At 40.2% G+C, this 14575-nt stretch overlaps 1 protein-coding gene across 8 annotated transcripts in view; it reads left to right on the top strand.

Moving 5' to 3' along the window:
• Positions 1–14575, top strand: part of LOC122558548 (cyclic nucleotide-gated channel beta-1-like) — a 204313-nt gene that overhangs the window by 57640 nt on the left and 132098 nt on the right. For all 8 annotated transcript variants that reach the window (XM_087996039.1, XM_087996040.1, XM_087996043.1 and 5 more), the window contains one exon: positions 144–180. In XM_087996039.1, coding sequence (XP_087852165.1) covers positions 144–180 — 37 coding nt within the window. The remainder of the gene's footprint in view (positions 1–143; positions 181–14575) is intronic.

The following is a 14575-nucleotide window of genomic DNA, read 5'->3' on the forward strand; positions in this document are numbered from 1 at the left end:
TTCGATCTTGGCTTTCTAACCTTCTTGACCTTGGTTCCTAAACTCACTGGTGGTTAAAGTCAAATCCATCAATGAACAGATGACTTGAAGTTCACGGCTGTAACATTTCTCTGAAGTGTGTTTCTCATCCCTCTGTTTTCCAGGATGACAGGACTATAACTGCATGCCATGCAGAGGAAAGTGAGTACAATGTTCTCTGAATCCTATTTTTGTTGATTTATGAGCGCTAAAATCAATTTCAGAAAAAAAAGTGCAAAACATAGAGCAGATCTCAGGTAAGTCAACATTTATCCAGAGGGCAGAAAGTTGCTGAGCTGTGGAATTCTGCCAAGGCATAGAGAGGATAGTTGAGCTACAGGACAGTAGTAAGAACATGAACTATGGAAAAGGTCACTGACATGCAGGTCTTTGAGATTTAGGAGATGACTAGGGAGGGATGAATTTCTCTTTTGTTAGCCTCTTAAAACAGAGAAGACACTTGCCATAAATGCAGTCCAGGATCTTTTAAAGTAGGGAGGTTACTTTCTGGCTGACTGGGATAATGAGGAGACTCTCCTGTTATTAGCCCCTGCCATTGCATATTGGAGAGTTTTGCAGGTTCCATTATGATCACACCTTCCATGGCCAGCAAGACCCGAAAGTGGGACTTGAAGCCGGAACTTCTGTAAAAGAGATAGGGACACTATCCATTGTGTCAAAAGACTCCAGGGAGGTGAATCAAGGTGGGGAGGAGTGTGTGGAAATGTAGGACATTTCTTTCAGTGAAAAAGACAAGGTCAATGAAGAGATTCTTCACTATCTTCTTCAACAGAAAAACCAACACAAATACTAAATAGTATAATTTTTAAACCTGCATTCATGGAACATTGGTATTGCTGATAAGGCCAGCATTTTATTGGCCATGAGAAAGAGTTGGAGACTAACTTAGTTACATTCACAAGAACAACTTCAGTCATTTATTAGAACTAGCCAATCATCTTGTAGTAGAGTTAAGAAACTAGAATTGAGGGATCACAAATGAGTCTATCCATTCAATGTTATCATGTTAAAAGAGGGGAGTTTGAACGTAACCGATTAAGGTGTGCGTTTCCATAGCCATGTAACGGAACAAGATCCTGACACAAAAGAGTGAATGTAACCATATCCATTACTATTTCAACTGTGCATGTGAATAGGCTTTACATTCTTTATGATGCAATGTTATAACATATAAATTTATTATTAATATAAGTTACTTGTGTACTTGTAAAGAATGATTTTGAGCATTGTATTCCAAGTACTTTTGCCATAGAATTTTTTCTTTATTTTCAAAACAATTTAAAAATTAGTGTTACTGGCAAGACACCCTGGATCAGGCATAGAGAAAAGCACTCTGCCCCAGAAGGATGCTTGATATTGCACTGGTATGACATTACATATTTCTGTCCCACAACAGCTGATCTTGTTATGCTAAATGTGAGTGTTAATGCAATAACAAATTTGGTTGGTTCTAATCTGGAAGCCAACATCTAAAAGGAGTCAATTCAGCTCATTTCAAATTGGATACAGAGCAGAGAAGGAGTGACAACTTTTTTTCATTAGGTGGACTGGATTCAAATCAAGTTCTGGGGACAAAAGATTACTGTTTCAACCCATTATGTCACACAATTCCCTAGCATTAGAAAATCTTTGGTTTGGTCCTTATTCAAATAGAACACCTGAAAGTGACTCTCAGTGAAGTCAAAGGACATGCAAACAACATATCTGAACACAGTCGTTTATTAAACAATTCAATTACATAGCTAAAAATCACACAACACCAGGTTGTAGTCCAACAGGTTTAATTGGAAGCACACTAGCTTTCGGAACGACGCTCCTTCATCAGGTGATAATGGAGGGCTCAATCCTAACACACAGAATTTATAGCAAAAATTTACAGTGTGATCTAACTGAAATTATACATTGAAAAATTGATTGTTAAGTCTTTCATCTGTTTGAATACCATGAAAGTTTCAGTTCTTTCATGCATAAATCACATAACCTTTTCTTAAAAGTTGCATTCTCAGGTTAGCTGTTAACAATGGGTGATAGCTAGACAATATGTTGAAGGTGTTAGCCCCCTGTGTTCGCTATCTATGCCATGATGTTTAGATTGATTCTAATCTAAAAAGTGAGATAACGGAGTTTTACATGAATTTATGCAGTTTTTGAGCTCAGAGTTTTACATGAATGCATGCAGTTTTTGAGCAAAGTACAATGTAACCCTGAAAGTACAAATTCACCCCACAAAATATGACATAACAATGCTGATTGGGAAATTAACCTTCTCCCAGAGATGATTTGGAGGTGTGGTGTTGGACTGGGGTGTACAAAGTTTAAAAAAAATCACACAACACCAGGTTACAGCCCAACAGGTGTATTTGAGAGCACGAGCTTTTGGAGGGCTGCTCCTTCATCAGGTGGTTGTGATCAGGTGGTTTCTTCTCTCAGAGAAAGTTTACTCAAAGTGTTGTAATCCAGTCATGCCACTAGGTGGTACACACTTCACATGATAATATACTACACTGGTTCACTAAGTTTTGTGTTGACTCTGTCTTCATAGCCTGATTTATTTTCCATTCAATACACACCATGACACCCAATAAACCTAGATGTAGAATATTTGAATGATACAATGCTGAGCTAGACCTAAAAACTTGGCTTAGGATTCCAAAGATTTGGGAGTATCAGGATCTTAAATATTAATTCTTAATGACAAGCTATTCAGCACGTACATATGCACAATGTATAGACATAGTTTCTGGAGATTATTGATACCTAGAAAATTGGATAAGCAGAGATGACATTGCCTCAAAAGAGTGCAAGGACATTGAAGTCTTTAATTTTCTGATTTGGAGATGCCGGTGTTGGACTGGGGTGTACAAAGTTAAAAATCACACGACACCAGGTTATAGTCCAACAGGTCCAAAGCTAGTGTGCTTCCAATTAAACCTGTTGGACTATAACCTGGTGTTGTGTGATTTTTAACTTTAATTTTCTGAAACTTGTGCCTAGATCTATGTTAATTTTACGTTGTAACTAAAGGTTCCACACTTTTACAGCCTTGAATTGCTTCAGTGAGTGTTTGCTGCCTTTCCATCTCTAAAGTTGTACATATTTCCTTTTTTCTGCTGACTTCAACTTGAAGTTTCAAAGTTTTAACATGAAATGAGCTTGTGCCAATCTTAATCTATTTCCTAGTAGATATGTTTGATTTGATTTATTCCTGTCAAGTGCAAAGAGGTACATTGAAAAGTGTTGACTTTCATGCTTTACAGGAAATTCATAGCATATAAGTGCATCAGGATAACAGAACAGAGCACAGGATACAGTGTTACAGCTGCCAAGAAGGTGCAGAGTGAGATGTAATTTTGACAGACTTAGAATTGAATTTTAAAACAGCAGAACAATTATAACATATGTAAGAATAAGATCTGCTGTAGACAGCTTGCAAGGAATTGCTGTGCTCCGGCGCCATCTTGGAATCTCCCCAGCATGAAACAAATGATAGTTTTTGTCACATTCAAATGAATCAGAAATATGGCTACTCTGGAAAGTGGAAAAACTCACATTGATGTTAGGGTTGTGGTTGTAAGATTGGAAAATGATAACTGTTCTTGAATGTGACTTGGGTTGATGGGCCATCAATGAAGGCAATTCACTCTGCACCTAACAATGGGAAGTGCTGAAAGACATACAGTAGAGGACTTTTATTCTGTACCCAGATTGTTTCACTGGCCACCTAGAAGTAGTTGTTTCTGAATTTTAAAGAAAATTTGAATAATTGTGCACTTTTCTCAAATTGAAATCTTTCCAACTGTAGTGAATATTTAGTATTCTACTTAGAAATGGAGTACTTAATATTTGGTTGATAGGATCAGAGAATGATTAAGGAGCATCTTGGAGGCAAGGATATAAAGTATAGGAAATAAATTAGCTCCAGAAGCAGCACATGATTGTTTTGCCTAATCCATGTCTTCTTCTCCTTTGTTTCAGGAGGGAAGCCGGTTCTGGTCTCTGAAACAAATGGAAAATGAAGACTATGGAAAAATGTCAATATATAGAGTGCGGGTCCTGCCTATAATTATTCTAATTTTTATCAGCGGGGACAGAAAACACAGATTAATCTGAGATAACATACTTATTGTAGGACAGTTACTCACTTAATCTGTGAGTCAGAGAGGCTGTATACTAAGAGTTGCATGAAGCAGTGGAGGGCAGATCCTCAGCAGCAACATCTAGTAACCATACATGCACAAACTTGGTTACATATGTTTTTTTGAAATCAATGTCTGTAAATGTTTTTCTGAGTTTTACTGAAAAAATAACCAAACCCAAATATAAATAAATCATTCCACTTGAGTGTAAAATCTACTTGTAGGATTCACTTGCAGTTGGCTATTGAAACTTATTACATGTCTTTTACATTCTGCATTCCTTCGCTGTGAAGAATTGCTATGTAATTGTTCATTTCCTTCTCCCCCTATGTAAAATGCACCTGTTTGTCAATCTATGTCCTCCCTCAGTCTGTGCTACTTGTCTGTTGTGATTACCTCATGCTAAGAGGAATCGATGTAATATGATGAACTTCAGTCTGAGAGATGTCTGTCTGATAGAATGACTGAGCTGGAAATGTGTTGCTGGAAAAGCGCAGCAGGTCAGGCAGCATCCAGGGAACAGGAGAATCGACGTTTCCCTGGATGCTGCCTGACCTGCTGCGCTTTTCCAGCAACACATTTCCAGCTCTGATCTCCAGCATCTGCAGACCTCACTTTCTCCTCCTGATAGAATGACTGACTCAATTAAAGCCAATGCAAACAGAGGGAAAACTCTTTACTGATTGTAGTCATACCAGGCACAAAGCCTCCCTTTCCCAATCTATTGCTATTCAGATAATAATCTGCCTTCCTAGCTTTGCTACCAAAGTAGATGACCACATATTAATCCACATTATACTTTATCTGCCATGCATTTGCCCACTCATTTAAACTTGTCCAAATCACACTGAAACATCTCAACATCCTCCCACCCAGTTTTCTGTCATATGAAACTTGAAGATATGACACAAAAATAGACATTGCTGGAGAAACTCAGGAGGTCTGTCGCATCTGTGGAGAGAAAGCAGAGTTGATGTTTCAAGTCCAATTCTTCTTCAGAATTGGAAAACTTCTTTGTTTTATTATATTAGAGATATTATATTTGGTATCTCCCATCTAAATCACTATTCGCAGTTCTGAATAGCTGGGGTCCATGCACAGAACCCTATAGTACCTCATGAGTCACTGGCTACCATTTATTCTGACTCTTTGTTTCCTGTCAGCCAACCTGTTCTTTATCCACATCAGTACACAACCCCAAATCTAATGCTAATGTTAATCTTTTAAATGAGACCTAATCAAAAGCCTTCTGATAGTCCCAAGTAAACCATAAGCACTGGCTTCCCCTTATCAACTCTCCCAGTTACGTCCTTGAGAAATTCCAGTAGATTTGTCGTGCATGGTTTCCCTTTTATAAATCCATGCTGTCCAACCCTGACACTTTCTTTCCAAGTACTCTGCTATTATTTTTTTTAGAATGAACTCAAACATTTTCTCCACCATTGATGTCAAGCTAACCAGCCTATAACTCCCTATTTTCTCCCATACCTTATTTTTTAAAAGTGGGGTTGCAATAGCTACCCTCAAATTCAGAGAAACTTCTGAAACAATAGAATTTTGAAAGATACATCCAGTATTTATAGGGTCACTTTTTTAACTACTCCAGAATGTAAATCTTCAAGCCCTTTTACTGCTGTTTTTGGCCTGCTTATATACTCCTTTCTTGGATCTCATAATATTTTTAATTTTTCTTGTCAACTATGGTCAGGACATCTTTCCCATTTTGTTTTTATGCTGGATAGGAATTAAAAATTGTTGCATTGCATTCGTGACCTCTTTGTTTGCCAATGTCTATCCATTGTCATACCTTAAGTAATGTTCCCCAATTTATCATAACCAGTTCCTACCCATGTTCTGGTCTTGAGAATTGGAACTGTGCCCAACTTCACACGTAGAGCAGGAGGAGTACACCATGGTCTCATCTCAGCACCGGAATATGTCTGCTGGAGTTCCTCATGGTAGAAGCTTAGCCCAACCATCTTCAGCTGCTTCAGCAATTTCCGTCCCTTCCTCATAAGGTCCGAAGTGGGGATGTTTGCTGATGATTGCACAATGTTCAGCACCATTCACAACACATCAGATATGTCCAAATGGAGCAAGACCTGGACAATACCAAGGATTTGGTTGACAAGTGGCAGATAATATTCATAGTACAAAACTGCCAAGTGATGATCATCTCCAAAAAGACAGTATGTAAACATAAATTCTTGACATTAAATGGCATTACCATTGCTGAATTCCCTACTATTAGAATCCTAGAGTTACCATTGACCAGAAACTGAACTGGAGGAGCCATATAAGTAGTGTGGCTGCAAGAGCAAGTCAGGTGCTGGATATCTTATGGTGAGTGACTCACCTCCTGACTCCTGATTCTGCCTACCCTCTACATGGTCAGGAGTGTGTTAGAATAATCCCCATTTGACTGGTTGAGTACAGCTGAAACAACACTTAAGAAGCTTGACACCATCCAAGACAAAGCAGCCTGCTTGACTAGCACCAGATCCTCAAACATTCAATCCCTCCACCACCAATTCTCAGGGGCAGTAGGACCACCTCTACAAGATGCACTACATAAATTTAACAAGGCTACTTAGATGGCACCTTCTAAACCCATAACCACTATCATCTAGGAGGACAATGATAGCACATACATGGGACCACCACCACCTACAAATCTCCTCCAAGTCACTCACTATACTGATTTGGAAATATATTTCTGTTCCTTCAAAATCCTGGAACTGTCTGTTACAGCAAGTGGATTGTAATAGTCATAGAGTTGTACAGGACAGAAACAGACCCTTTGGCCCAACTCATCCATGCTAGCCAGATATCCCAAATTAATCTAGTCCCATTTGCCCGTATTTGGTTTATATCCCTCCAAATCCTTTCTATTCATATACCCATTCAGATGCCTTTTAAATGTTGTAATTGTACCAGCCTCCATCACTTCCTCTGGCAGCTTATTCCATACATCCACCACCCTCTGTGTGCAAAAGTTGCCCTTTGGGTCCCTTTAAATCTTTCCCCTCTTATTTTAAACCTACACCTTTTAGGTGTGGGTTTCCCTACCTTGGAAAAATATCTTGGTTATTCACCCTATCCATGGCCCTCATGATTTTATAAACCTGTATAAGATCATCCCTCAGCCTCCGATGCTCCAGGGAAAATATTGAGCCTCGCCGTATAGCTCAAACCCTCCAACTCCAGCAACATCCTTGTAAATCCCTTCTGAACCCTTTTAAATTTAACAACATCTTTCCAAAGCAGCAATACCAGAATTGTACTCAGCATTCCAACAGTGGTCTAACCAATGTCCTGTACTGATGCAGCATGACACCCCAACTCCTATACTCAATAAAGAAAAGCATATCAAACTCTGCCTTTACTATCCTGTCTACCTGGGACTCTACTTTCAAGGTACTACAAGGTCTCTTTGATGGGCAAAACTCACCAGGACACCATCATTAAGTGTATAAGTCCTGCCCTTATTTGCCTTACCAAAATACAACACCTCATTATTATCTAAATTCAACTCACTCTGCCACACCTTGGTCATCAGCCCATCTGATCAAGGTCCCATTGTACTCTGAGATAATAGTTTATAAGGCAGCTCACGATCATCTTCTCAAAGGCAACTAGGGATTGGGAGTAAGTGCCTGCCCAGACAGAGATGCCCACATCCAATGAATGAATAAGAAAAGAATTATCTGTTATTCTGAGAGATGACGATCAGAAATGCAACTCCAGCAGCATTTAACGAATTTATCAGACAATATGATTCTCTCAGTCTGAGAGGAATCCATCAGATAGCATGACACTTTGAAGCTGAGAGATATTTATTGATCACATCACTCCCTCAGTCTAAAAGGCATCTGTCAGACAATATGTCTCCCACAATCTGGGAGGTGTCTATCAGACAGTATCACTCCCTCAGTCTAAGAATATCTGTCAGACAGTGTGTTTCCTCCCACCTGGGAACTGTTAATCAGACAATGTGACCTTCTCAGACCTTCACAGACCTTTCCATCTGTGGATTAGAAAATGTAGCACTCTCAGGTTGGGACATGTCAATTAGACAGTGTGACCATCTCAGGTTGGGAAGTGTCTATTGGACAGTGTGAATCCTTCAGTCTGAAAGGTGTCCTTTAGACATTGCAACTTCAACAATCTTAGAAATCAGAGTAGAAACCATTCAGCTAACATGTTTCCATGAAATGAGATCTGTAATTAATGAAATTAACTTCTGGTGAATAGTAATATTCTACATAATCAAAGCACACAGTTGCAAAGCAGAACTTTATATAACATCAGCTATGCGTATTAAAAGCTCAAAAGTACAGAAATGAACAAAATGAGCTTACAGTTTTAGACCAATAAAAAAATCTGAAAGTTTAAGATACAAAATTCACCTTATGATAAATAAAAAATACTCTCAGCTATCCTTGGATCATGTTGTTGTCAATTTATTCATCAATGGCCCAAGGCTGCAATACAATTTTAAACAGTTTACTTCTTCTGTGGCAAATGCAAGAACATACAATCGGAAGCGACTGCTTTTTGAGTGAGTTCTACCCAATGGTGCAGATATGGGAAAGAGGGCAGAGGGAGTGCACCTTTTAAAAAATAACTCTTACAGGTCCCTATATTGAAAGTGTTGATTTTCTGGGAGACATTTCTTGGGTGACAGAAAATTTCACATTCAAATGTCCATTCCTCATCTGAGATTAAGCAGATTGTTACATCCTTACTTGGCACCTGAGTTATTCACTCCTTGTTCTGTATTGGATGCTGCTTCTCATTACTAACAAAGTTGCCAGTCAGTTTGTTTTCAGATGGTCAGTATAGGAGATAGCTTTTTAAAAATTTATTAGTGTGGGCATCACTGACACGGCCAACATTTATTGCTCACCCTGAATTGAGAAGGGTTTTCTTCTTGAGTCATTTCCATCTGTGGATGTACATATACCTATAGTGCCATTGGAAAGGAAACGCTAGGATTGTTACTCCATAATAGTGTGTGGGTGTATACACATACAGAAAGAGAGAAAGAGGAAGAGAGAGAGAGAGAGAGAGAAAGAGAACTATATATTTCCTAGTCAGGATGATGTGTGACGTTAAGGGGAGCGGTTCCTATGCATCAGCTGCTCTTGTTCTTCCAGGCAATAGAGGTCAAGGATTCGCAAGGTGCTGTTAAAAGAGGCATGGTGAATGAGGGTAATGTAGCTTGGAGGTGGTACACACTGTAAAAACAGTGCAATAACAGTGAGGGGGGTGAATGCTTAAATGATGGATGGACTGCCAATCAAACTGGCTGTCTAATTCAATATCATGTACAGTATGCTGAATTTTATTGGAATTTCATAATATGACAAAGATTAGTGGTAAACCAGAGGATTGGGAAACTTTCAAAAAGTTGCCCCTTTCAACTAAGGGGCAACGTTTTCACGCAGAGGGTGGTGCGTGTATCGAATTAGCTGCCAGAGGAAGTGATACAATTGCAACATTTAAAAGGCATCTGGATGGGTATATGAATAGGAAGGGTTTAGAGGGACATGGGCCAAGTACTGGCACTTGGGACTAGATTAGGTTGGCATATCTGGTTGACATGGACAAGTTGGACCGAAGGGTCTGTTTCCATGCTGAACATCTCTATGACTCTATGACTCTAAAAAAAGATGACTCAAGAAAATGGGGGAGAAAGTAAACTCTGAGTGTAAACTAGCAAGTAATATATAAAGCCAACAAGAGTTTCTTTTAATATATAAAAAAGAGAGACTAAAGTGTACATCTCAGAGAATGAGGTTGTGGAAATGTTAGTGGGGGATCAGGAATTGGCAGAGGAGTTGAATAGCTACTTTGCATGAGTCTTCATGGTAGAGGCCACTAATAGCATTCCAGAAATATTAAATAACCATGGGGTTAAAGTGGGGGTGGGAAATAAATATAAGTGTCACTAGCGAAAAGATACCAGGGAAACTAATGGACCTAAAGCTGATGCATGCCCTGGACCTGATGAGTTGCATCCTAGAATTATAAAGGAAGTAACTACAGAGATACTGGAGGCACAGGTAATAAGCTAATAAGAATCCTGGAGTCTGGAAAATTCCCAGAGGATTGGAAAACTACCAAAGTAACACTTATATTCAAAAAGAGAGGGAGATAATAAAAACACGTAACTATAGATCAAACTCATGGAATACGGGGAGAACTAGCCATTTGGATATAGAACTGGCTGAAAGGTAGAAGACAGAGGGTGGTGGAGGAGGGTTGTTTTTCAGACTGGAGGCCTATGACCAGTGGAGTGCCACAAGGATCGGTGCTGGGTCCTCTAGTTTTTGTCATTTACATAAATGATTTGGATACGAGCATAAGAGGTACAGTTAGTAAGTTTGCAGATGACACCAAAATTGGAGGTGTAGTGGACAGCAAAGAGGGTTATCTCAGATTACAACAGGATCTGGACCAGATGGGCCAATGGGCTGAGAAGTGGCAGATGGAGTTTAATTCAGATAAATGCGAGGTGCTGCATTTTGGGAAAGCAAATCTTAGCAGAACTTATACACTTAATGGTAAGATCCTAGGGAGTGTTGCTGAACAAAGAGACCTTGGACTGCAGGTTCATAGCTCCTTGAAAATGGAGCCACAGGTAGATAGGATAGTGAAGAAGGCGTTTGGTATGCTTTCCTTTATTGGTCAGAGTATTGAGTACAGGAGTTGGGAGGTCATGTTGCAGCTGTACAGGACATTGGTTAGGCCACTGTTGGAATATTGCTTGCAATTCTGATCTCCTTCCTATCGGAAAGATGTTGTGAAACTTGAAAGGGTTCAGAAAAGATTTACAAGGATGTTGCCAGGGTTAGAGAATTTGAGCTACAGGAAGAGGCTGAACAGGCTGGGGCTGTTTTCCCTGGAGTGTCGGAGGCTGAGAGGTGAGCTTATATAGGGTTACAAAATTATAAGGGGCATGGATAGGATAAATAGACAAAGTCTTTTCTCTGGGGTTGGGGAGTCCAGAACTAGTGGGCATAGGTTTAGGGTGAGAGGGGAAAGATATAAAAGAGACCTAAGGGGCAACGTTTTCACGCAGAGGGTGGTATGTGTATGGAATGAGCTGCCAGAGGACGTGGTGGAGGCTGGTACAATTGCGGTATTTAAGAGGCATTTGGATGGGTATATGAATAGGAAGGGTTTGGAGGGATATGGGCTGGGTGCTGGCAGGCAGGACTAGATTGGGTTGGGATATCTGGTCGGCATGGACAGGTTGGACTATGCAGTACATCTCTATGACTCTATGACCCTAATATAGCTTACTAGATATTGCTTAATATCTATATTTGAAAAAATGTTACAATTGATTATCAAGGATTTAAAAGCAGAATACATAAAATAATCAAGCAGAATTAGCATGGCTTCATAGAAACATTAGAACATAGGAGGGAAGTGAATGTACTATCACCAAGTTGGAAACAGCCCAAATCAGTGAGAATTTAACTAATGAGGATGACACAAAGAGTCCACAGAGGGTTATAAACAGATTAAGTAAGAGACAAAAAGAAAACTGCAGGCGCTGGAATCCAAAGTAGACAAGCAGGAGGCTGGAAGAACACAGCAAGCCAGGCAGCATCAGGAGGTGGAGAAGTCAACATTTCAGGGGTAACCCTTCTTCAGTACTGAGGGTGGGTGAAAGCGGGGCTGCAGATAGGAAGGCAAAGACCTGGCAGATAGAATATAATGTGGGAGAATATGAGGTTATGCACTTTGTTGGGAAAAGAAGAGCTGAATACTAATTAAATGGAGAGAGATTGCAGAAAGCTGCAGCACTGAGGGAGTTGGCTGTACTCGTGCATGAAATGCAAAAGCCTTATATCCAGGTTCAGCAGGTAATAGGGAAAGTAGGTGGACTATTGGTCTTTATTTCAAAAGGAACGGAGTATAAATATAGGGGAGCCTTGTTAAAACAATATACGTTGCTAGTAAGACCACACCTACAATATTGTGAATAGTTTTAGTCCCCTTATTTAAGGAAATATATATTAGCACTGGAGACAGACCAGGTAAGGTTCATTTGGTACCCTCCAGGTGTGGAGGGATTTTCTTATGAGGAATGGTTACATCAGGTGGGCTTGTACTCATTCCAATTTAGAAGAATGAGAGGAGACCTTATTGATACATATAAGATTCTTAGGGAGCTTGTCAGGTTAGATGCTGTGATGTTGTTTCCCTTTATGGGAAAGCCTAGGCCCAAAGGGCATAATCTCAATGTAAGGGATCAGCCAAGTTGGAAAGGGATGGGGAGGAATTTCTTCTGTTAGAGAGTAGTGAATCTAGAGTTCATTACTGTAGTGGGCTGCTGAGGCTGGGTCATTAAGTCTACTCAAGGTTGAGATAGCTGTTTCATCAGTAAGAGAGTCAAAGGTTAAGGGATTAGAGCTGGAAAGTGGAAGATCATAAGATCAACCATCATCTCATCAAATGATGGAACCAACTTGATGGACCAACTGACCCACTTCTGCTCCTACATCTTATAGTCTCTGCCTTGAGTCTGACACACAAGTGGACAAACTCCAATGGAAATTCACTGTCTAATTTTTGAGAAAAGATTGATCATATTAACATTCTGTCAAACATGTGCACAACTGCACCTTCACAAGATTGTGATTGTGAGAGAAAACTCGAGCAGATTGCTCCAAGGGACTCTTGGGTGGTGTCATGATTGTTAGAAGTCAACCAGATGGGTATCAGAGAATATGAGTTCCCTGATTGGGGCTGTTAAATTGGTTCCATCAGGGTGTCCTGGCTGACAGATAAAAACAGGAGTGTCAGACATCCTGTACACTCTGAGAGCTGGCCCTGAGGGAGCCGGATCAGTGCCAAGGACTCTCCATGTGAGAATAAAGAGTGACTTGATGATGGCATACCTGCCTCTGTGGAGTCATTTCAGTGGTGAAGGAGAAAAGAAATTCGCTTGCAACAGTTGTCTTTGAGTTGGATTAAGCATTTCTGGCATCATCATGCTGTTATTTGGGAAGCTTGATTCATTCAATCCTGCCGTCAAAGACTGGGTCCAGTATTTGGAAAGAATGCATTAATTTCTCCAGGCAAATGACAGTGGGATAGGTGAAAAGCAACAAGTAATTCTCCTGATGTTCATGGATCCTCAGCTTTTTCGGTTTTTAGGAGCCTAACTTTTCCTGAGGCACCAGAGACTAAAATCTTTTCAGAGCTGACAGGTTTAGTTAAGGAATATTATGACCCCAAGCCTCCTCTAATTCTGAGAGGCAATAGGTTTTACTCATCAATTCAAGAACCAGGGAATCCATATCAGGATTTTTGACTAGGTTAGGATGACTGGCAGAGGCATGTGACTCAGCATTAATGGAATGCTGAGAGCCCATTTGATATGTGGGATTAATGATGTAACCATACAAAAGTGCCACTAGCTGAATCCCAACTGGACTTCAAACAGACACTACAACCAGCTTTATCATTGGAAAATGGGGCAAACGGAGCATGTCAGTTGCAGAGTATTCCAATGGAAGTGGACACCCTCACCAGTCTGACTGAGCTTGGGGAACATCACATTAGTGAAAGCAATTGTATAGCCTCACTCAGGACATATACTGAAAGAGGGACTTTAGGTCAGTCCACAGCAATCCCCCAAAACAAAGCCAAACCTCGGCCAAATGGTTACAATTTTCTTCAGGATTCGGGCTGGCAAGCCATTGTAGTTGCTGCCAGTATGCAGAATCAAGACAGCAAAGGAGTCCCACTAGATCTCAATTGTGTAAGAGACCTCATATCTGGTATCCAGGAGAGTGCACACCCTGGAAAGGCTACCTACATCAGCTTAGCAACATCCAAATCAGAGCCAATCAAAATAAAAGTCTGGTTAAATGGTCACCCAGTTCTAATGGGGGTTGATACCACTGTGCCTGTTTCAGTGATTGCAGAAGAAGTCTTCAACAAAGTTTGCTCTGGGCTCCAACTCTTAAGTTTGCGCAAGAACTCAACTAGATTCAGAACCTATACCGGAAAACCTTTACAGATTAAGGGTACAACTTCAATTCTGGTCTCTTATGAGAAGCAGATGGTTCAGTTACCACTGATTATCGTAAAAGGCTCGGGCCCAAGCTTGATAGGACGAAATTGGTTGAGAAAGATTCACCTTGATTGACTCAACACTTTTCCATTAGAAAATGGCTGCCTGAGTAAAGTCCTAATTAAATACCCAGAAGCTTTTCAGGAAGGTCTAGGGACTATCAAAGGAGCCAAGGTCACCTTGCAAGTTGACCTGGAAGCAATTCCATGATTCTGCAAGTCCCACCCAGTGCCGTTTGCCTTACATGCAAAAGTAGAAGCAGGAATCAGGAGGCTGGACAGCAAAGGAATCATCAAACCAG

Source organism: Chiloscyllium plagiosum, unplaced genomic scaffold (genome assembly GCF_037043375.1).
Source record: "Chiloscyllium plagiosum isolate Xiang-an unplaced genomic scaffold, Cpla_swu_hap1 HiC_scaffold_17, whole genome shotgun sequence".
NCBI lineage: Eukaryota > Metazoa > Chordata > Chondrichthyes > Orectolobiformes > Hemiscylliidae > Chiloscyllium > Chiloscyllium plagiosum.